Source organism: Rhipicephalus microplus, chromosome 3 (genome assembly GCF_043290135.1).
Source record: "Rhipicephalus microplus isolate Deutch F79 chromosome 3, USDA_Rmic, whole genome shotgun sequence".
NCBI lineage: Eukaryota > Metazoa > Arthropoda > Arachnida > Ixodida > Ixodidae > Rhipicephalus > Rhipicephalus microplus.
Window position 1 is genome coordinate 20,898,386 of NC_134702.1, and position 22,250 is coordinate 20,920,635.

A 22,250-nucleotide genomic window follows, 5' to 3' on the forward strand; every position below is an offset into this window, starting at 1 on the left:
AAATTCGATGGAACTTCTCCCATCTCTATTTTCTGTTCGTTATTCTCTTTCAAGTGCATTTCGCATTTCTTTTAGTTCGCTCAGGACATCCTTCAGTTCTTTAACAATGTCAGGGGTCATGATTATCGCAAGCGACTCTGTCAAAAGCACTTTCAAGGGTAGCGGCAGCAACAGCTATTTTAATAATACAGTAATCGTATTATAAGTAAGCGTTTCCAACTTGCAAATGCGAAATTCAGAAAACTTAAAGCCCTTTGCTTTGTTGCCGCCATTGCCGCTGCCAAGTGAAGATCCGGACATGTGCAAACGGTATTTATCCCTCGTTGCTCCTGGCCGTCAGTTCCCGCAGTTTGGTGACGTCAATCGCGCCAGGATGAAAAATGCCTCCATGAAATCCAGTGACAGTGCTGTCTGGGCGTTGATAAGGTGATCACCAGACAGCCTGCAAAAGCGACATGCAGAAAACTTGAAGCATTGTACTTCGTTGCCGCCGCCACTGCCAAGTAGAGTAGCGGCACAGCGCCTTCTAGAATATCCTCACTCAACTGTAGTTTGTATGAACTTCTATAAGACAGCGCTGTGTATCATTCTGTTAGGGAGGTATTACCTTCTTTTTTTCTTCTCTCTTTTTCTCTCGGGTGCGCATGACGTATGACAAGGTTAGACTAAGAAGAGCTTCGCCCCTAAAAAAAAATTAAACCACATACACCTTGCATCCAAATGATTCGCATAACATCGACTCCCAAAGTGCGTGGGATCTGCCTAATTATTTTTTAGCAATTTAGGATTAGGTTTTCAGTGCATTCAGTACATTTCCGTGTTCTACACCTCACAGAGACGTGTGGTCGGGCACGAGTTTCGGGATGAAAATAAATCCGCACTACTAAGGGGTGTGGCTCTTGTTTATTAGGTTATCAGGCTTCACTCGAGTCGAAGGCGTACTTGAAGTATTTTTCGACAACGTCCACGTCGAAATTTTTGACAATCGTCACATTGCGTTTCACTTGAGGCAAGATCTTGGGCTCCCACGCGTGTACGAGCTGACCTCTGGCGTACTCGCCGCTCCTCTCGACGTCAACGCGCTGCTCCAGTGTGCTGGAGACGCTCTCGGGCACCGCTGCTGCGAGAACCGCCAGGAAGTCTCCCACGTTGAAGCCGCCCGGGCTCTGGCCTCCGCTCAGGCAGCACCGGACGGTGTGGGTCGTGATGTCGCGCAGAAACTTCTGAAGTCGGCCCGACTTCTTTGTGACGCTGTAGTAAGTTTCCTTGGAGAGAGAGAGTGGAGAAGGTGTAGGATGTTGAAATTTAACATATAATTAGTTTGAAGTCTATTTTCTTTCTGATACAGAACGAGGAGTAAGAGCTAAAGGCCGTATTGCCTGACAGAGGCTCCTCCTCCCATGCGCATTCGGCATGCGTGTACATGTTTTCATGCGATGCGAGTATACAAACAATAGAGCAACAAGAAAAATCAAAACATGCATGCACATGATTGCCACTGCAAATAAAGCATTTCAGGTAGACATCATACATGAAAACTCTTCACGAAAACAAACATATCATACAGACACTTCAAGAATATATACCTATACGCATTAAATTGTGAATTTTCAAATCGTACCACAAACTGCATATGTGGTACATGCATATACGGTTAGGTACATGCATTTCAACAGAAAAGGGCGTCTGGTTGTGCATGCCCTGCGCAGAAAGAAAAGAAAATTGGAAACCATCTGTTTGTAGCACGAAACCTCGAGGGCATACCAGGGAGCTTTTCAATAAGGGCTCCGATCGTTTTCGGTCCCCAGAAAAATAGCGTCAAACCCGCTGCGCGTACGCTAGACACAAACAAGGTTTTGGTTGTGTGTTGGGGACGCTATATCTTCAATTTATCGGGAGACCCAAATCCTGCCCCGAGAGCTTTGCGTCTGGCAAACGCGACGGCTCCCGTGACGGCACCCATGACGGCTCTCGGCCAAGACTATAGAGTAACCTTGAATAGAGACAGTGTCCAAAACGCCCGACACCCTATTCGGAAACTCTTAGTTCCTGCTTTACCCAAAGAGAGTTCACGAAAAAGTTTTTGGGGTCCCTATTCGAAAACTCCGTAGTAACCCAGATTTCTAAAAAAAAGGCTTCTAAAAGGCGAAAGGTTCATCCTGATCTGTCCTGGTCCCGAATTCGTCTCCGTACCAGGACGGACCTGGACCAGGAATAATATTTTGGCTAAGTTTTCTTTCTGAGAAATCCGCATGAATATCTCTGCTTTGTGCTGAAAACTGGTGGTTGCTTTAACCCCTTCGCCATATAGAATACCGCAGAACCGATTCGCAATACATCTTACTCAGTTTAAGGACATGGAGGAAGTTGTACACACGTCTGTTCTACTTCCAATAGAGGGGTAGTGTGGCCGGACAAGGTAGGAGCTAGTACAAGGACTATGTAGGACTGCACTATGAGAGTAGTGATTTGGAACAGGAATTTATGAAGCCGGCCTGACCTGTTTATGATACCAAGTGTCCTTGTAGAAAGTGGCAGGGTAGGGGACAGAAAATGAACTAGGTACAGCCATGCCATCGAGAGAGGATATTCGGCGGTGCATATCGTGTGCAGTACAAATTCTTAGAGGAAATATGACACCAATGTGTTCCACTTTGCAGGGAGTAAATACAAGAGAAATGGATCAGGAGAGGCGGAATAAGGAAATCGGACCATACTTAGTGGCGAAACTGAAACCCAAACATGGAAGAGCGCAACTGTGATTCTTCCCATTCGTCTCTCATAATCATGTGGTGGTTTTAAGATTGATGTTAAACCCCAACAATTGTTATTAATTGAACTCTCCTAATTACAGTCTCAAATAACGTTTCTAAACATCTTATGGTTTATGCCACTACAGAAAAAGCAGTTGAGAAGGCAGCTAGCTCAAATTTTTCTGATTTTTTTGTAATTTCAGACACATCTCTTCAAACACCCTACGAGTATATAAGTAGGAAAAAAAAGGGAAAATTAAGGGCTTGCTTTTTTTTTTTTTTTTGTTAGACAACTATTATGTGATGGATTATTGGTGAGCTGCCAGCTCGTAATAAAAGCGCGTGCTAAGTGAGGCCCACATGCGGAAAGAGTTTGTTTTACACTCGCCGTCATGGCTACTAGCGGCTCTGACTAACGCTCCCAAGTTTAAATGCACATAAAGCCCCATAAAGTGGATTGGGGGATCACCATCGATTTAGCTCAGTTTCTAGAACATCGGACGTGTTATTCGAAGGTCGCTGCTTCGGTCTCTTTCGGCGGCAAGTAATCTGTTCGTCCAGTTTTGTCTTTTTTCTTTTCACATTACAATAATTACTGCTAATGACTTCCGCTATACGTTCCTTGGCATCATAATCAGTTCAACGTTGCCTCTCTGTTCATCTTCCTCTTTCTCTCTCTATCTCTTTGTTCTTCCTCTTCTCTTCCTTTGTCTCTCTTTCTCACATTTCTAGTATTTCTCTTCCCTAATCTCCAAGTGTAGCCATGCAAATGTCTTTCTGGTTAACTTCCCTGTCTTATATCTTTCTGTTAACTCCCTTCCATTATTGTCTGTTAGTTCACATGCCTGTTTTTATAAAAAACACTTGATGTTTACACTTTTAATCACATTTTACTGTCTTAATCTTGAGCCTGAGAGGCCGAAACCAGTTGGAGCATACCATATGATGTACAAGCGAGAATATCAACCCTAACTAATTTTATTCCCAGAGGAAGTGGCGCTTAAAAGAAGAGTTGAGTTGCAAATTTTTATTGCTAAAACACTAACTGGTTTTGAGGTAAGCTGTAGTCCACTACTGTGGAACAATTTTGACCACCTGCTGCTCTGTAACGTTCAGTTGAATCTGTGCACACTAACTGTATCTTTTTTTCGTTTTTTTTCTACACCGCTCTCGTCCCAATGCACAGTGGTAGTGTGGTCACATTTGTGCATGTATATGCTGCATATTTTATGTCTGTACACACATGTTGATCAGCTCACGAATTTTTCCGGCGCATGATATTAGGTACTGTATCGTCGCTTAATCTGTGACCATAGGCTCCAATTAAACTGTTCAAGTTTACATGCGAGCTACGCCACTATATGTCAAGTAAGAAAATTGTGACCTAATCGAACGCAAGCTTATATTTTTCGTGGAGTCTATGCATAATAAACATTCGTCACTGGTTATCTACTCTTTTAAGTTAATATAACTTGCTGGTTGGATAGTTGGTATACGGGATATTGAAAGTTAGGTGCAACTTGACGCATGCTTATCGGCACTCAATCAATCGAATGTTTCTGTGAATAACGTAATCCTACTTAGTGCCGTAGGTGCAGTACACAGTGTAGTTTTGCAAAACAGGACGCATTTCATCCCGTGTCCATGTGAAAACGTGTTGACATTATTGAGCACTCCACCAGTATGAATAGTAAGAATGGAAGCTAAGCAGACATTCTAACCCATGGCACTGTAGCCTGAAGGGCTGCCTCCCATGGGATAAGGGTGACAGGACATTTGGCCCTTTGCAGAACTACCAAGGCTGCTTCGGGGTCTGTGAAGAAGTTGAATTCGGCCGTTGGATTGACGTTACCTTTACCTGCAAACGAGGCAGAAAGAAGCAATACCCAATTATAAGATCCCTTAAAATAAAATCAATGGGGCCGCAAGAGTACACTGATGTCAATAAATTGTAATTTTATGCCAAGTGAGGCAAGCAGCTAACTTTTTTTTCAGCCAATCTGCCATAACTCTGAAGCTGATGTATGGGGTTAAACGACCTAATATTGTAAAGGCCAATGTACAACGAAGCTAAGTGGAAAGATCAACGCCAAAATGCAAAGTTACGCAAATCCATACGAACATGGGCATGATTTAGCACTGAAGGAACCTTCTCTCTAACCACTACGCCATCGCTGCACTACTTAAGACCGGGTTAACTGGCGGAACATGGGAGAGGCCTTTGTCCTGCGGTGGACGTAGTCAGGCTGATGATGATGATGATGATGATGATGATGATGATGATGATGATGAACCTTCTCTCCGCTAAACCGAATGCATGTCTCGAACTTCCCACTTACCTTCCTCCTCTCCTCACAGCCCATGTACTGATCTGTACTGTCCTTCCTCCACCTTCTCCTCCTTAGCCTCTCCTTAGGCTCTCATTAGCCATACATAGTTCATGCGTTCAGCAAACAAGATTAAATTGTGCGCAAAATACACACAAGAACGCAGAAACAGTCTACGTATGTGATACACAGCATGGCATTTTAGTCTATGCCCGGTCTTGTTTATGTCGTCTTATGCGATATTTTCATCAGTGGAGTGTTCTTTGGATACGATTTAACTTGAGGAATACTGTTCCTGGCCTAAAATTTTGCTCCAACTAAATAACGGTTAAGTCCCTATTTCATAAAAGCATTCGCGCTAAGCGTCCAACTTCCCATACTCTGCCTACGAGAAACGGAAAAGAGATGCAAAAATATCGCTAGAGCTAAAGACGTTGAAATAAAACGGCAATTTGCGCAGGAAACTCTGAGGTGGCAAAGTGTTGTCTGCAGATGTCCGGCCCGCATGTTTTACACACAAAACTAAATTGCAGGACGAAAACCCGTGCGCAGCTGTACACTTGATGCCAACATCCGCTGTGACTAAATTGCTGCCATAACGAGGAAGCGTTCCGTTGTCCGTAAACATGAGAATGGGTTCCCCATTGTTCGAAGGAGGCAGGGGAGGGCGAAATCTGACTGCGCGCCGTTGTGACTGCGTTCGAAAGAAAAGAAGCTTTGCAGTGGGCGTAAAAGTGAAAATGAGGCGATGACGGGATACTCACAGCGGCCTGCCTTTGGTTTTATGCTTTCCGGGCCGCAGCGATGGCATTTTTAATGGAAGCGAAAATGCTTGAGTCCCGTGTGCTTAGATTTATGGGCACGTTAAAAAAACCCAGGCTGTCAAAATTTACGAAGCCCCCCCCCCCGCCCCCCCACAGTGTCGTCTTTTATAATGTTAGCCAAGTGTGGTGTTAGGCTAGTTGGTTTTTCATGATTAAAAAAAACCGAGAGACTGTAACAAAAGAAGTTTGGGAGGACACACGAAACTATTGTCTCTATTTCATTACGTGTGTCCTCCCTAACTTATTTGGTCCCTGTAACTTTAACGCAGTCTTTTGTCCATCATACCATGGTTTTGGAATGTTAAACGCCAACAACTGTTATCGGCTTTCCGGGGGTAAAAATGGGAAGTAAAAAACACCTCTTGCAATGAAACATGAGTGGGCTTCTGCGGACTATTGTCAAAATTTCCATGGCGATGACCTTGCGCTTCCATCAATGATGGGACAGGTGCAACTGAGTAAAATATATGGGACAGACTTGTCAAGTCCCCTACCTCCTCAGATGATCGAAGGGGGAGGGGGTGACCGCCCCCCCCCCTCTTGCACCAGCGTGCACACGCGCATGCGCTGTTGTCACCTACCGTAAAGGGTTCCTCCCAGGATGTACACATGCCGGATTCCCTCTGAGATGTCTGGTGCCGTGAGCAACGCGATTGCGAAGTTTGTCAGAGGAGCCGTCAAAACTAGCGTTTGTTCTCCTCTGTTCTTCTTTATGAGCTCGATCATCTTGATGTACCCGGGAGTCTGGGGATCGGCGGCGGCATTCCTCGAGATCGGGTACCGCTCACTGACGCCTCCGAATTGGTCGGGCCCGAAGTACGTTTTTTCGGCCTCCCAAAGGCCGTCAATAGGTCTGTCAGCTCCCTTGTAAACAGGCACCTGTAGATAATAATAATAATAATAATAATAATAATAATAATAATAATAATAATAATAATAATAATAATAATAATAATAATAATAATAATAATAATAATAATAATAATAATAATAATAATAATTTATGAAGTTTCCCGTCTCAAAATCAAGATATGATTATGCGAGAAGTCGTACTGAATGGCTCCAAAAATTTTGACCACCCGGGGTTCTTTAACGAGTACCCCAATCTATGTGCACGGGCCTCTAGCATTTTCGCCTCCATTGAAAATGTGACCGTTGTGACCGGGATCCGGTCCCGCGACCTGCGGGTCGGCAGTCAAGATGCTTAAGCCCTATAAAGACCACCCTGGCGGGTGCAGCTTGTGGGGGTGCTGACACCCCCCCCTGTAAAGTTGTCTGCGCCGCGTGGCGCACGTGTCTCGCCCCAGGGCGTTATTTCGGTGGTGACCACCACCGGGCGATAGATGGCGTTGTGTTCGCTTTGAGTACCACTGTTGGTAGAGTGGTAGCGCCGGTGGTGGCCCCTGGCGGAAGGCGGGCCTTGGTGGTGGGCGAGCGTTGAGCGAGCCTCTTCTGCGCGTGGCGGCTGCCGCGAACGGTTGTCTGTAGCGCGGGTCCCCGGTGCTCGGCACCGCGGGCTTCGCGCCGGGGTCCCGCGTGTAAGGTCAGGCGTTGGCGACGCCGCCTTGGGTATGTGCTAGTGTGTTGGGTGTGTTAGTGTGGGTTTATCATGTTATTGTGTGTTTAGTGTGTCCCTGCGTTATGTTGTTTGTATGGTAGCGGGTTAGTTGAAATTGGTGTATCATTCGGCGGACGATATCGTCGTCTAAATTAGGTAATAAATGAATGTATGTTGTGTGCGTTGTTCCGACCGCGTCTGCTGTGTCCGTTGACTCCAAGAGCGTGGCGTGGCGGTGCGCGCGTTCGCCGCGCCGAGACCCCACAAGCTCTAGAGAGAGAGAGAGAGATGGTGGTTATAAGAGGGGAAAGAAGAGAAAAGTGAGCCCCGTAACTGTCTGCATCATCGTGCGACACCTCAACAGTAGTTCACAAGGGATGGGGGTGAGGAGGGATTAAAAGGATATGATTAAAGGTATAGAGAGAAAGAGAGATGCGCTAGGACAGCGAGCGAGGACATATGAGGGATAGGAGAGATAGGAAAGATGGAAACATGGTCACAGGAATCCGAGGACGGTGCACCACTGGCGAGAGCTCTTGTCGGCGACAGGAGATGGCGTAGGGCTAATCCAGTCGGCCACAGCTGCGCTGTCGTCGTCATAGGGGAGCGGCAGCAGGAAGTCAGGGGGTGGCGTAGGACGAGCTGCGCTGTCGTCGGAGATCGCGAGGGCACAACCGGTCGGCACGGAATCCAGCGAGGGAGTCCCACCTCTAAAGGCAGGTTGTCTTTAGCGTCGCTAGGTTCTTTCTTTATCCCATGTTAAACGAGTTGCAGTGAAGCGACTAGTGTCAAGATGCTGGAGATAATCTATTTGTGACTGCTCCACTGCAAATAGTTCCTGTATGCGACAGTCGTTTTCATTTACCGTCGTATTACTATCCGTCACTGACATCAATGCGAGCTATGAACGCAAGTGAGGTCCCAACTTCTAAGCTCCCAACTCATTGAGTAGTTTGTCTGCGCCTTGAAGAATTTGCTCTATTTTTATAATGCGTGGCAGCCCTTGCCCTTACCTCGCACCTTGTTTCTAATTGGCTTACTTTCCAATGAACCAGGAGCGTGCGGGGCATTACCAAAAAAAAAAGGCAGCTTAATGTGCGGGAACATAGCTTAAGGCAAGAAAGAAACAAGTTCATAAAGAATGAAGAAAGGAAGAAGGAAAGAAAAAGAAACAGGGAAAGGAAAAGAGAGAGAACATTCGCTACTACTCTCACGTATGTCCTAATGTCGGTTCCGTTTGACAGTCAATAGAATCCTGGAGCTTCTGCGGGTTCGTTCGTTTCTTTCTTTCTCTCTTTCTTTCTTTCTTTCTTTCTTTCTCGGTTCTTGCTTTCGTTCCTCCTTTTTTTCTCTTTTTTTTCCTGTGCTCAAGGTTTTTATGTTCACCCAAGCTGATTGATAAACGACTAATTTGCGGAGCAAGCATTTCAGCCTCGCAATTTTTGTTCCCGTGTATCCACGGATTTATTTTGCTTGGTTTGCAACGATTTCGTTAGCTTCGTCTGTACTAATATGCAAAACTACGTAATCAGTTGAAGTTGTTTCAGTAATCACGTGTTTTAAAACTCCTATTTTTAACTCGCAAATGGCGAACACGAAGGCGTACAAAACGTACTCCTCAATAATAATTGTCTGCCATATGACAACGGCAAACGCTCATGGTAACGCTCGCATGAACAAATCGCAGCTGTTCTTGTAAAATCGCTGCTTGTAGTGGAGTATATGTATAAATGCACACATACAGGTATATAAACCGCCGCACATCTGTGTCCTTGATTTTTTTTTTGTCACCATAGCTTCAATATATCCGAGTAGAAAGCATCAACCTTAGCATAGAAAACCTATTAACGAGCCTGTAATTCACTATATTTTCAAGTATTTCGCGCCGAATTCATACGCGAATACAATTGTGGCGCATACATTTATTACTCTTTGCCCAACCACGGTGGTCTAGTGGCTAAGGTACTCGGCTGCTCACTCTCAGGTCGCTGGATCGAATCCCGGCTGCGGCGGCTGCATTTCCGATGGAGGCGGAAATGTTGTAGGCTCGTGCGCTCAGATTTGGGTACACGTTAAAGAACCCCAGGTGGTAGAAATTTCCGGAGCCCTCCATTACAGCGTCTCTCATAATCATATGGTGGTTTTGGGACGTTACACCCCACATATCTATCTATCATTTATTTTTATTTTTCACCTACCTTTCTCGCTTTTCTTTTTTTTTTGCGGCAGAAAGGTGATAAGAGTTGTAAACTTTAATCACGTCGTACTCATCAGTAAATGATTGTTCAAGCTCGAGCAGGCGCATTTGAAATCAATAGTGAGAAGGGAAATTTCGACGGCAGGGCCCAGGATTCGTTATTAAAAATAGACTTGGTGTGTAAAGACGGACACGAGAATCTGCGCATGCGCATGTAATAGGTGAACCTATCAATCAAGCATGCGCGGGGGTCTACGTGAAGTTTAGTTCTTATGATGATGATGATGAATAAACTTTATTCTCGTATCCGGCATGTTTGTGGTCCGGGATAGACCGCACAAGAAGATACCGGGAGACCTTGTCTCTGTACAGCATTTCTGGCCTGCTGAATGGCTCATTTTTGGGCTTGAACCTCCGAGCTGAGCAGCACAAGCCGCCACTGCTTCCGGAGGACCTCAGGAGAACTTGTTGATAAGTTGGGGCATTCCCATAATGTATGTTTGTAAGACGCCTTTTCTGTTATAGCTTACATTTATTGTCCGGGTATAAGTGTGGGTATAGCTCCTGTGGAGGTACACAGGGTTCGGGTAGCAGTTCATCTGTAGCTGTCGGTATTCCGATGCTTCTTGCCTGTGTAGACTCGGATGAGGGGCGGGAAAGACGCGCCTTGCTTCTCCGTAGTGTTGCATGTATTCTGTGTAGCTTGTAAATCGGTCTTTGTGTGGTATGTCGGTGGTGCCAGGGATGATCACCTAGCAGTGTGGTCGGGTTGCGTGGCGGGTTAATTCTCGCGACAACTCATGAGCCAGCTCGTTAGGATTGGATGTATCATTCTCTGTGTGCGCGGGAACCATACGAGGTATTTGGGTTCATCTACTTTGTGTAGTTCTTGGTTATCAACGAGGATTCTGAGGGCTTGCTGTGAAATCCATCCTTGCGTAAAATTTCTGATTGCTACTTGCGAATCGATAAGTATAGTTGTTATAAAATTTCATTTCTTTTTTGCGCAAGTTATTCGACGGTTGGCTGGCGCATGCATTACTACAGTGTTATTGATATGCCATTCCTAATTCATTTGAGGCGTTGCTTAGATATCTCGCAAGTAGATAAATTCGCGTCCATCAAATGTCGACGTGTATTTACACCGTAGAAATTGTCAACATCGAAGGTAAACCACCGGATAGCGATCTCTCATGTTTCAATAACATTTCGTTAACACAGCAACATGTGTGACACTGCGCCGGTCGTATCGACAAGGAACCTTATACACAATACGGCTGTTCGGCATTTATTGAATTTGTTGGTTGTGCCTTGTTGGAGTGTCAACCATGACAAAACTATATAATGTTAAATAGAAAACAGAGTGAAGTATAGGGGCTTCACAGACGCTGTAACAAAGTGTATTTGTGCTACCCTGACTTTCTTTTGTCTGTGTTTGCTTGCCTTTGGTACTATTCATGAATTCCTTCAAACAAGGTCAGATTTTCCGTCATTCTACACTCCCCCGTAGAGTTTCATATATATCCGCTAAAGGGAATTCTGGCGCGTGTGCCTATGGGAGCTGCAACGCACGGCGCTTCAGTGAGCGTGGGAACGATTGGTATACTACACGGATTCGTCTAATCTTCGTACTTCTGACTCCGTGTGTGTTCGTGTGGCTTGGAGCTGTCCCGTCACGAAACAAAATCTGCGAATGTTCAGCGGTAGCTTTTCACCACCTTAATTTTTTTAGGCTTACCGTTTCAAACCGGATCACAAAGTTCAAAAGTGGTCGTTCTTTCCTTCAAAACAAAACCGAAACACAGCAATAAATGAAGCCACAACAAGTGCGATTCGCCACCCGCAAGTACGAAGACTTGGCAAATCCGTGTACTACCAATCATTCCCATGGTCGCTGAAAGATCGCAGCACCAGAGCGCCCTCTAGTTAATTTTAGGAAACTATGTGCACTTACCGACCATTTTCAATGGACATGCTGCTGTGTTTAACTCTAAACCTCGCGGTCGTTAACGATGGCCATTGTTTACGACGACGATGAGTGTTGTTAGTTGCCGTGATATACTCGCAAGCTTGCGTGAACGGGGTTTTACATAAGGGGAGGGGGTTAAAGTTTTATCGCGAAATCCCCCTCCCCGCTTCTTTCCAGTGGGTCGAGTCCAAAAGACATGCTTCACCATAGATGCAAGAAAAAAAGAGAAGAAAATACTGATGAGGGGCTTCTGACAATGGGTTTGATTCCCGACTTCTCAGAAGTAAAGATTGGACGTGAACAGTTCCTGTATTGTAACATTACAAGTATTGAGGCACCATTATCTTTCAAACCTTGCTTTGCCCTAACAGAGTTAACGTATATGGGGTAGACTTCACGTCCCCGCACCTCTAGGTGACCAGGGGGAAAGCAGCAACCCCCCCCCTTCCTACCCCCCTTCCTGTCCCCTCGTGCGCCCGCACATGGGTAGACTACTCACGCCCGTTCGGTCGATGGCATTCAGTGTCCTCAGCGTGTTGTCGTACCCGGTGGAGAGGTTGCCGTTTCCCGCGACCACCGTGACGGCTTCGACTTGCACGTCGGGTAGCCTCGTAGCCAGCGTTATAGCCATCGCATCGTCCACTCCGGTGTCCACGTCCAGCAGTAGCCTCAGGCGAGGTTTACTTGGACGGCTCCACGTGGTAGAAAGGACGGTGGGCGTGCTCGCCGCCGCCAGGAAAATCGCGGCACACGTCAAGCGCGCGCACTTCGACATGAGTGCTGCAAATGAGAACGCTGAGCGCGACCTCGAATCCGCAGAATCCGCGGCAACCTTGGTATAGGCGCAGTGTCGCGTTTCAACGCTGGCAGGATGCGGCTATATTCATCGAAATGCCGCGCGTCGTAATGAAATGTATAATGAATTCACCGAGAGGGAGAAAGCTGGATAGCTGCGCGTTTATTTTAGCACACAAGAGCTGAAGTACTCTTAGCTTGGCCACTCTAAGCACTTACTATTAGAATGTGGCTATACGCTGCTCCCATGTTGTCCTGTACATGTACATGTAAGAAATACTACTTTTTTTAAACAATTGTCCGGTAAGAATAACTCCTTTTATGGTGTTCGACACAAAGGCTCTCTTGAAGACCTTGGCGTGTTGTGACGTCTTCTCCTGAATCGCTTTATATGTTGACAGTAAGTTAAGGGTTTAAAAAAAAAGAAGCCCTGTAGGATGTTTGAGATTGGCGTTCAAGGAATATCATGATAGCTTGATGGGACTCCTTGTGCACTGCCTACAGGCTATGACCCATAATCCCTTGGCTGGGCTGGCTTCTATAACTCGAGAGCGTCAAAGAAATCGTTTCGCATAAATCCCGGCGTCGGAGTCAGAGTCAGAGTCAGCGTCGTTGCATGGTTGAGAGCGAAAAATAATCTTTGCGGGACCGCAAAATCGAGACAGATGCAAATAAAATAAATAATAAAAATTCTGGATTTGAGTGTAGACTGAAACCGGGTCATCTGCGTGGAAAGCAGATGTTCTACCACACAGCTACGCCAGCTGCTCGTGAATGCAGTGAAAATAACTTCCTCTTCTCGGAAATGCAGTGAAAGTAACCTTCACTCTTTACAAACACACGTGTCATGTATACGTGCTTCACAATACAATAATAAATATTGCAGTAATAATGCGCGGCACGAGCGTACATTGCCAGCGGGCGTCAGAACATGATTATCATAATGGCTTCGTGGTTGACAGGCGGTCACCCACCACAGAAGGCACGCATGTTACTGCGTCTATTCACTTAAAACCAAGTGTAGTGGGTGCCGAGCAAGTTTGAAACGATTTCGTGCACTCAATGCTTGAAGTTTGCGCACTGGGGACAGGATATTGCTATTGCGTTCAACTCCTAAAGGCGACGCTCAATGGTCCGCCCATAATCACTCAGCTGGCTTCGCTTTTAAGTGGACAACTGAGCCGTGCCACAAGGAGACGAACACCTGTGTGCGTAACAGTGGCCGTTCCAAAGTATCCTGATATGCCTCCTGCTATAGTACGGTTGTGGGGGGCCCTCTACACGCTATAGGATATGTTCCAATACTCACCGTAGACGGCTAAATAGACAGCTAAATGGCCGGCGGCCATCTTAAGTCCCATTCCAATTCTCACGTAGCCGGCAAAATAGACAGCTCCGAGAAGACTGCATTGTTAACAAATACGATGCTGTCTAAACAAAATGGCGGCTTAGCGAATCGCTCATATAGATCAAATCTAGCCGGAATGGTCGTCTGCACACAAACAGACGTTTTCCCAGACGCTCAATGTGAGTAACGTTTATTTTTTTTTTAATTTCAACACGAAATAAGCCAGAAAATACAACTGTTATACAATGTCCATGAAGTGGCTGACGACGATGAGGAATTATTGCTGAAGTGGGTATGCGCTAAAGTTAATAGGGAAACAAGAACAAGCTTTTGTAATAGGTTGGGGCATTGGACGGCCCACTCGTTACGCTATTCGCATTGTGCGACAACTGGTTGTTCTATTTGCGCTGTTGTAAAACGGTGTATAAGTCGTATTAACGCGATTGCTTTCCCGACATCAAGCCTACCTAAGGCAAGTTTGACAACTATAGTTAGAAGCACCGGTGTAGCTCAGCTTCTCGACCTGAGCTACACCGGTGCTTCTAACTATAGTTGTCAAACTTGCCGAGAAGCAGCTGCTCAAGTGCGCAGTGTTGTCGAGACTTTTCACCCCCTTCCGGAGTGGCTTCCCGTTCTTGACGCTTGTGTGTGTTTGCCTGACTTCTGATGAAGTATGTTCTGTGTACTTTACTGGTGATAATTTCATTCATCAATGAAAAAAAAGCACCGGTGTAGCTCAGTGGTGGGATACTGTGCTGCCACGCTCCGGACCCGGGTTCAAGCCCCATTGTGTCTTTTGTGCAAGGTTTTTTTTTTTTATTTCGCACGATGTGCTTACCCACACCGGCGGCGGCGGCGTCGGACAAGAACTGCGCGTGTCCCGAAAAGTGCTCTCATAACAGCTTTTGCTGTAGAAAATCAGTAATGTGAGCCGTATGAATAAATACAGGTGGATATAGCCGTAAAGAAAATGAATACAGATGCCTAAACAAATATTGTGAACTTTTTTTCGGCATTTTAGAACCACCGAATGCACAATAAGACTGAGTGAATTCTTTCACAGTAAAAATGTAAGAACAATCTGTAATGTAGATGTCACGAGACAACCATATAAACGGAAAAGGTAGGCAGGGAGGTTAACATGAAGATAGTATGTGGTATGCGACCGTGAAAGATGGCTTCAATAGTTATTTTTCTCACGTTTAACACCTCTGATTGATCGATGAGTGGGGTATAACGTTCCAAGATTGGGTATATTGTTCACAAGAACTCAATAAAAGTCCCAGATCTGCGACGAAGGTATCACAAATCGTGTTTGTTGGAGCTATGAACCTCGTGCGAGAAAATCCATACTGCAGGCGGTGACAGCACATTTCAAGCTAGTGAAAAAAAAGCGGAATAAATACAGCTTATCTAATGTGCTAAGCAGCTCATGCGAGCACATGATCAAAGATAATGAGACCGTTGCAGATAAGAAGACTGTTAGATACGGAGTATTCGGAGTCACTCGTGGATTCTGTGGCTGAAAGCGTGCTCCAAAGAACGAAAATATAACGGCCATCAGATAAACGCGAGGAAAGGGAGAAATGGCAGGATCGCGAAAAGATAGCCGTAATCTCTTACACATTCACGAAACCTCGCATAGCCTGAAAAAAAACTGGGAAGCGGGCAGCGTGAAAGTGGTGCGTTCAGCGCCTGAGAAACTGTCGATACTTTGTAAAAAGACAACTCCGAGTCAGATCCGAAAACAAAACAACTTACACGATTGACCAAGTGATAAAGTGTCACTTGGGAAGAAAGTGAGATTTATCGCGTTTCGTTATCGTGTGCCTCAGAGTATATTATCTAAATGGGCAGATTATTTGAAGAGCAGGCTCAAGTAACAGCATTACAGTTTCAAAGAAAGTAAACAAGGACACCTTGGCATATGCGTTTTCGACAATGTGATTGATTGATTTGTGGGGTTTAACGTCCCAAAACCACCGTTTGATTATGAGAGACGCCGTAGTGGAGGGCTCCGGAAATTTTGACCACCTGGGGTTCTTTAACGTGCACCCAAATCTCAGTACACGGGCCTACAACATTTCCGCCTCCATCGGAAATGCAGCCGCCACAGCCGGGATTCTATCCCACGACCTGCGGGTCAGCAGCCGAGTACCTTAACCACTAGACCACCGTGGCGGGGCATTCGACAATGTGGAACTGCATCTGTGTCACGAGGTCGATCCGGGTCATGCAAGCTTTTGTTTAATGGTACGAAAATATCAGTGATCACAAAGACAAGAAGGTCAGGGAAATTATTGAGGCTATTAACATTGCATGCACGGGGAACAAGTGTGTTATTAAGACATCCCCGGCACCATCAAGCAAAAAGCTTGCGCTTTTATGTCGCTTCCACTCGGCACAAAATGCTTTATGAATACCACCTCTCCCCCTTTTAGGGGCGAAGCTCCTTACGTCATGGGTCGTGCGTCTGCGATGTATGTAGTAGTAGTAGTAGTAGTAGTAGTAGTAGTAGTAGTAGTAGTAGTAGTAGTAGTAGTAGTAGTAGTAGTAGTAGTAGTAGGCAGACACCTTTCGTTTGGTCCTTGGAATGTCCGCTATATGGCGGTATTTCTAATGATGAATCTATGATGAAAAGATGCGAGATGGCGGTACTTGAAGTTTTCACTATAGATGGAAGGACGCGTGAACGGACGGATGGACGGACGAATGAACGGTCGCACGGATGAACGGAAGCACGGACGGACCGATGGATGCTTCGCCCCACTCATCGTCATTCAGGTGGTTATGCTGTGATTTTTTTTTCCTGTTTCTTGCTGATGGTTCGTGTATATTTGCATGTGACATACGCAGGAAATAAACAGTCGTGTCACCACATGTGTCCCTTCTTCACACTGTCATTTACGTTCCTGATGTTTCGATACCATCATAGCTTATTGAGCGGCACTGAAACTGTTTTATTTCATGGCTCTAACTTCCAGTTTGCAAATTATTATTGCTTAATTAAAGCACAGATTTCTTGACATATTCCTGAATAACGAGCCCCTTTGACCAAAGTAATCGTGAAAAAAGAAATAATGGAACTGGCTGCATATTTAACAAGTCCTGGTCAGAACCAAAACATGACTTTCAGGAAAACAGCAAGCTATAGGTTATCGGGACATGTTAAGAAAACACGTGGCCGAATCTAGCGACACTTGAAGTTTTATCGTCACCTTGTGCGTCCCGGTCTTGCCGACATGGCGATCTACATTTTTTTTCTTTACTTTAAAAACAGACCGTTCAGGACAAGGTGGAGGCCACAAGAGGAATTCGCCGAACAAGCAATGTCGCTGCAGACGACGTCTCTACAAAGGCGAAGCATTTGTAGAGACGTCTAAAAGGCAAGTGGATAGCTGGCTAGTATCGATATCAAATCTTTTACAAGTAACTCCGTGGAAGTCTCTCCACACGAGAAATCGCAGATGGGTGAATGGTGACTTAGCGAATCTGTACTTACGTCTGTGCGGTTTATCATTTTCAGTACCCTCAGAGTGTTGTTGTAGCCATTCGACAGGTTCGTATTACCAGCCAAAACGGTAACTGCCTCCAAACACACAAGAGGAGATAAGCCGGCGAATGTAATGACCATCGCGTCGTCCACGCCAGTGTCAACATCTATCAATAGCCGTATCGGTCTTGGACTGTTCGTCTCATCAGAAACAACGTTTTTGAAAAACACCACGAATACGGTAAGTACGTAGCCTCTACTCGTAATTATTCTCGGCCACATTCGTCCACGCGAGCCCAACTCACACGAAAATAAAACTTATAGCGATTCACTGTTCGAGCTGAGAAACACGACACCCGACACTCATGGGTGCGCAGTCTCTTGACAATCGCAAAGGGAAAGCGGCATCTTGACTGCAAAGGACAATATTTCATTCCGGACTCCCAAACTAAAGATCCCGAAATGCGCATGGATGTTAGCCCACGCAGAACACTTTCTTTTTCGCGTTCAGTGTCAAACTTTAGGTGGGTAACGACTGTTCATGGTACTCGCGTACCTGTCTTATTCGTCGGTGCGTGACAAAGGTCACGAAAGACAACGCCAGGCCTGTGCGGAACGCGCAACAGCACTGTCACAGCGAAAGCTGGAGGAGCGGCCTTTCACAGCCTTTTCTTAACAGTCGTTGTTGTTGTTTTCCTGTGCAAATGGCTCGTACCCAAAGGAGAGGTTTGGCCGATTATAAGGTGAGTTTGCCCGATACTTTCAGCATTGCGTCATTCCTTAAAAAAAACTTTTGTTATTTAATTCTTATTTGAAATGTCAATTGCAAATTTGCAGAAAAAAAATAAAGAAAGAAATTATGGGACCGTAATTTAGCAAGAAAATCGTTTAGTCGCAGTGATGTATTCCAAAACGCCGAATAAAACATCCCTGTGGCTGAAACCCACAGTTGCAAATGAGAGAAGATCAGGTTGTGATCTTTGAGTAACTGCTACAAACGCACTTGTTGGGTTCCCACTATACGACATAAATAATCATTTTTGTGTAATAGGCAAATATTCACTATGCCATCCTTCGTCATTCTTCGGAGAAGTGTGGTATCCGCGAAATGCTTGCAACGAAATTCGTGCTATTTTTTTTTTTCATGCAGTGGCTCACGACGATGAAGAATTGCGCCGGACGTGGGTATGTGCCAAAGCTACTAGGTGATGAAGAACAAGTTTTTGTAATGTATTGAAGCATTGGACGAGTCAATCGTTTCGCGATCAGTATTGTGTGATGGCCGGTTGTTCCTTTGCTTTTACGAAACGCTTTATTATTCACATTACCGCGATCCCTTTCCCGACATCAAGTCTGCCTAAGGCCGCTTTGGAAATGAGTTACAAGCGCCGGTGTGGCTCAGTGGTAGAATACTGTGCTGGCATGCAGCGGACCCGGGTTTCAAATCCCATTGTGTTCTTGTTGAATTTTAGTTACATTGTATTTCTTGCCGTACCGGTTACGGACACCGGCGGCGGCGGACAACTACGGTGCCGCGCATGACCCGTGTTCTGGTCTCATGACAGCTTTCGCTGTAAATGTAAAAAAGTATATGGGTCGTCAGTGTAGGTTCCCTTTAAATGGTCGCCACCTTTGCTGTTGACGTTCTTGCTTTTCCAAGAATGCTCGGCGAGGATAACGTCGACGAAGCTACACCCCTGAGTCATTACCAAGCGGCAACAATCTAAGCACTTGAGACAGCTCTCCAAGATCCTCCTTGGCGGCCTTTACAGTGGGCTGTGCTGTTCGTTGCGTGCGAGGGCTCACACTTTCAAATTCAAATTCTTTATTTCTGCCTTGTACATGTACAGACAGTGGAGACGCCGGGAAAGCTCTTAGAGATAGCTTGCGGTCGGCAGATACGCTCCTTATTTATTTATTTTCCTCCTATCATCTCTGTACCTTTCCCTACCTTTCACTGTCCACTCTCAATTCCTGTGCCACCTGTTGAGGTGTCCTCGTAAAAAGAAATAATTACGGGTCAGCGCTTTTCCCTTCACTTCCTGATTTCATAACCACTTGGAGGGCTGCACGGCAACATTATTCCACCTCGCCCGGTCACACGTCTACGATCGCATTAATCTGTTTTCTCCTAGTCTCAATTGCGTTCTCTCGAGCCTAATTCAAAACTTCGTTTGTCACTCAAACTCTAATTCCGTCGTGAGAAAAAACTTTACAGAATGTGATTCCGCGTGGCAATTACGAAGTTCTGTTTTTTTTTTTTTTTGCTTGCAGTAATGGCTAACAGCGTGGCATGAAAGTTTTGCTGCTGTGAGGACGCGACTGACTACTTTCTGTTTCACTGCCCATCCTTCCAATTTCAGTGACGTGCTTCAGAAGTCGAACAATGCATCCTTGGTGAAAGGCGACTTAAGGGAGGAAGGTTGCAAGGTTGCTCATATGTCGACCAACGCACCTGTAAATGCACGGGACCGCAAAAACCGTTATATATATATATATATATATATATATATATATATATATATATATATATATATATATATATATATATATATATATATATATATATATATATATATATATATATATCATTTGCATCAGCTTCTTTTGTTTACTTTTTGTTGTTACACTCACCCACACTTGATAGCTGTTGCATCGTAGTAGTAAGCAATGAAATACCTTATGCCTACGAGGTCTCCTGCTTGTCTATAGTGTGCATATATTTTCGTTTAAATGCCAGCCGTCTATAATAGGTTCTCAATATTATACTTTCTGGAATCGAAACTACACTATATTCCGTCCGTCCGTCCTTCCACCCATCCTTCCGTCCATTCACACCTTCAGAGTGAGTCATTAAACTAGTCGGACACGTACCAAGAGAGACCTGCATGTACTACAGACCCACGACTTAAGAAGCTTCGCCTATAAAAAGCGGGGTTTGTGGGAAAGAGGGGGGAGGGGGCAGCGAACAAAGCTCCCGGCCGAGGTAAGCATCAGCGTTTTTAAGAAAGGTGGAGAGTGGGATGAAATCAAACGTGGAGAAAAGGAGGAGGAGGACAGGAACACGTGCACCATGCATGCGCCTCGGCGATTGTGAAGTCACGGTTCGCACTCGCCTGCAGCCGCCCCGATCTGACAATCCATCAAAAATGCAGTCAACTCTTAAGAAAAATTGCACCATCTCCCCGAAAGGGACCATGTGTTGATGCGAAGCATCGCGAGGAGTTTCAACGGTGTTTTTAATTGTGGTGTTTACTTATGTGTGGCGTTACCTTTGCAGTGAACCTTGCCTGTTATATTACAATGTTGTCTTGGTTCGTTACCACGCATTGCGGGAACGTTGTGTTGGAAACTCCCCCGATGCTCCGCATCACACCATGGTCACCTTCGAGGTTATATTGCAACGTTTTAGTTAACGAACACGTTGCGAATTTTCATTGTTCAACAGAGCACCAGAGAAATCTCCCACAGGCACTTCCTTGGAAGGAAAGATCCAGCGCCTATGTATACGGGGGGGGGGGGGGGCAGTGTTGTGCCCCGGCTTTACCAGTCTCTACCGGAAATCGTCGTCCTGAGCGGAGCGACATTCCAAGGCAGCTTCAACTATTATACAGTGGTGGTGCGGCGAGTTTGTGGGGTCTGTGGACCTAAACACCCTCTAGACACACCTGACTACCTGGAGGGACGACTGCAGCTTGACCTACCACCTCCGCTGTTTTGTACAGCGGACAATGCGCCTCGCATCTGGACTTGTTTTACGAAAATGCTTTTTACATTCCTGGGCCAGTGGCCGTGCCTTGATGCATTGTGTTCTGGGCCTGCGAGGAGCTAGCAGCACCGGATGAGAATCTCGCCCACCGGAGGAGTCTACGTGAGGAGTTCTTGGTCATTGAACTGAGTCAGTGGTGCCGTTAAGGCTCAGTTCAATGACCTGGAACTGACCTGGGTCAGGGTGCCGTAACGGCACCCTGGCCCACCACTGGAACAGGGAGGAGTAATACGGCACTGCCGTATTACTCCTCTCTTTGCAACAAGGTGTCCTTGCCCTTGCACTTTTTTACAAACAGGTATGACTGCCTGCTCGGGGGCACAGTGGAGGAGGACAATCCTATAGGAGGGACCTTGACTCAATTGTCTTCCCTCGCAGCGAATATTGGGAAAACAGAGTGTATAAAACCCGAGCGCAGAGACGCTCGGGTGTGCTTCATCTGTTTCATGTTGTTTCACGTTACTATAAACGTGTAAATACTGTACATAAACGCTTCTTTTCATCTACTCCGGCTCCTCGACTCGTCTTCTCCTGAGACTCGAATGACTCCAGCCACGGCCACGCTACCGAAGGTCACCACAGTCATGGACATGGTGGCATGTCCTTGCACCTCATTCCTAACACCAATGAACGGTTGAGCAGCCACTTTTTTCCATCAAGAAGCTCGCTAGCAGACGCCGCCTACGTCGTCTATGTGAGACGCCGTGGGGGAAAAGAGAAAATAAACTTCATTTCAATGATAAAGTTCGTGGTTTAATCCCGGGTGGAGCCTTTTTGTAGAGCCCCACTGGCCACGGTGGCTTGCCGGGCCTGGTCCAGTTGGCTCGCCCGTGCCAGCTTGGAAAGCCGTGCCTCCCAAGACGACGTTGCGAGTGTTTCGCGTGAACGCGCCAGCCTAGATACTGCATGGGCTGGTCGCCCTGCACATTGGTAAGTGATGTGTGGAAGTGGGGCTGTGTGATCGCTACAACATGGGCATATTCCTGTTGTGTAAAGCTGAGGAATCATCACGAGTAGTCTTTATATGTGTGAGTATGTGTTTGTTTGAAGGCAGCGTCATGGTCCCTGGCTTTCTGGCTGCTTATGTTGGGGTGTGGAGGGGTGTACCCCTGTCTTGTAAGGAGTTGGATTTCCAATATCTTCCTGCTTGTCAGGGCCGGATCAACAGTGCGGAGGGCCCGGTTAAAAAAATAATAAGGGGTGCCTGTGGCACTACC

The 22,250-nt window shown here is 45.9% G+C and overlaps 1 protein-coding gene across 1 annotated transcript; it reads right to left on the reverse strand.

Moving 5' to 3' along the window:
• Positions 1-914: 914 nt before the first annotated feature.
• Positions 915-19,920, reverse strand: LOC142802698 (nucleoside hydrolase-like). Its single transcript, XM_075887673.1, has 6 exons — positions 19,903-19,920; positions 19,390-19,421; positions 17,274-17,442; positions 6,486-6,783; positions 4,475-4,611; positions 915-1,265 (listed from the first exon to the last, which is right to left on the reverse strand). The coding sequence occupies exons 1-6, from the start codon at positions 19,918-19,920 to the stop codon at positions 915-917; spliced, it is 1,005 nt and encodes a 334-aa protein (XP_075743788.1).
• Positions 19,921-22,250: the final 2,330 nt, after the last annotated feature.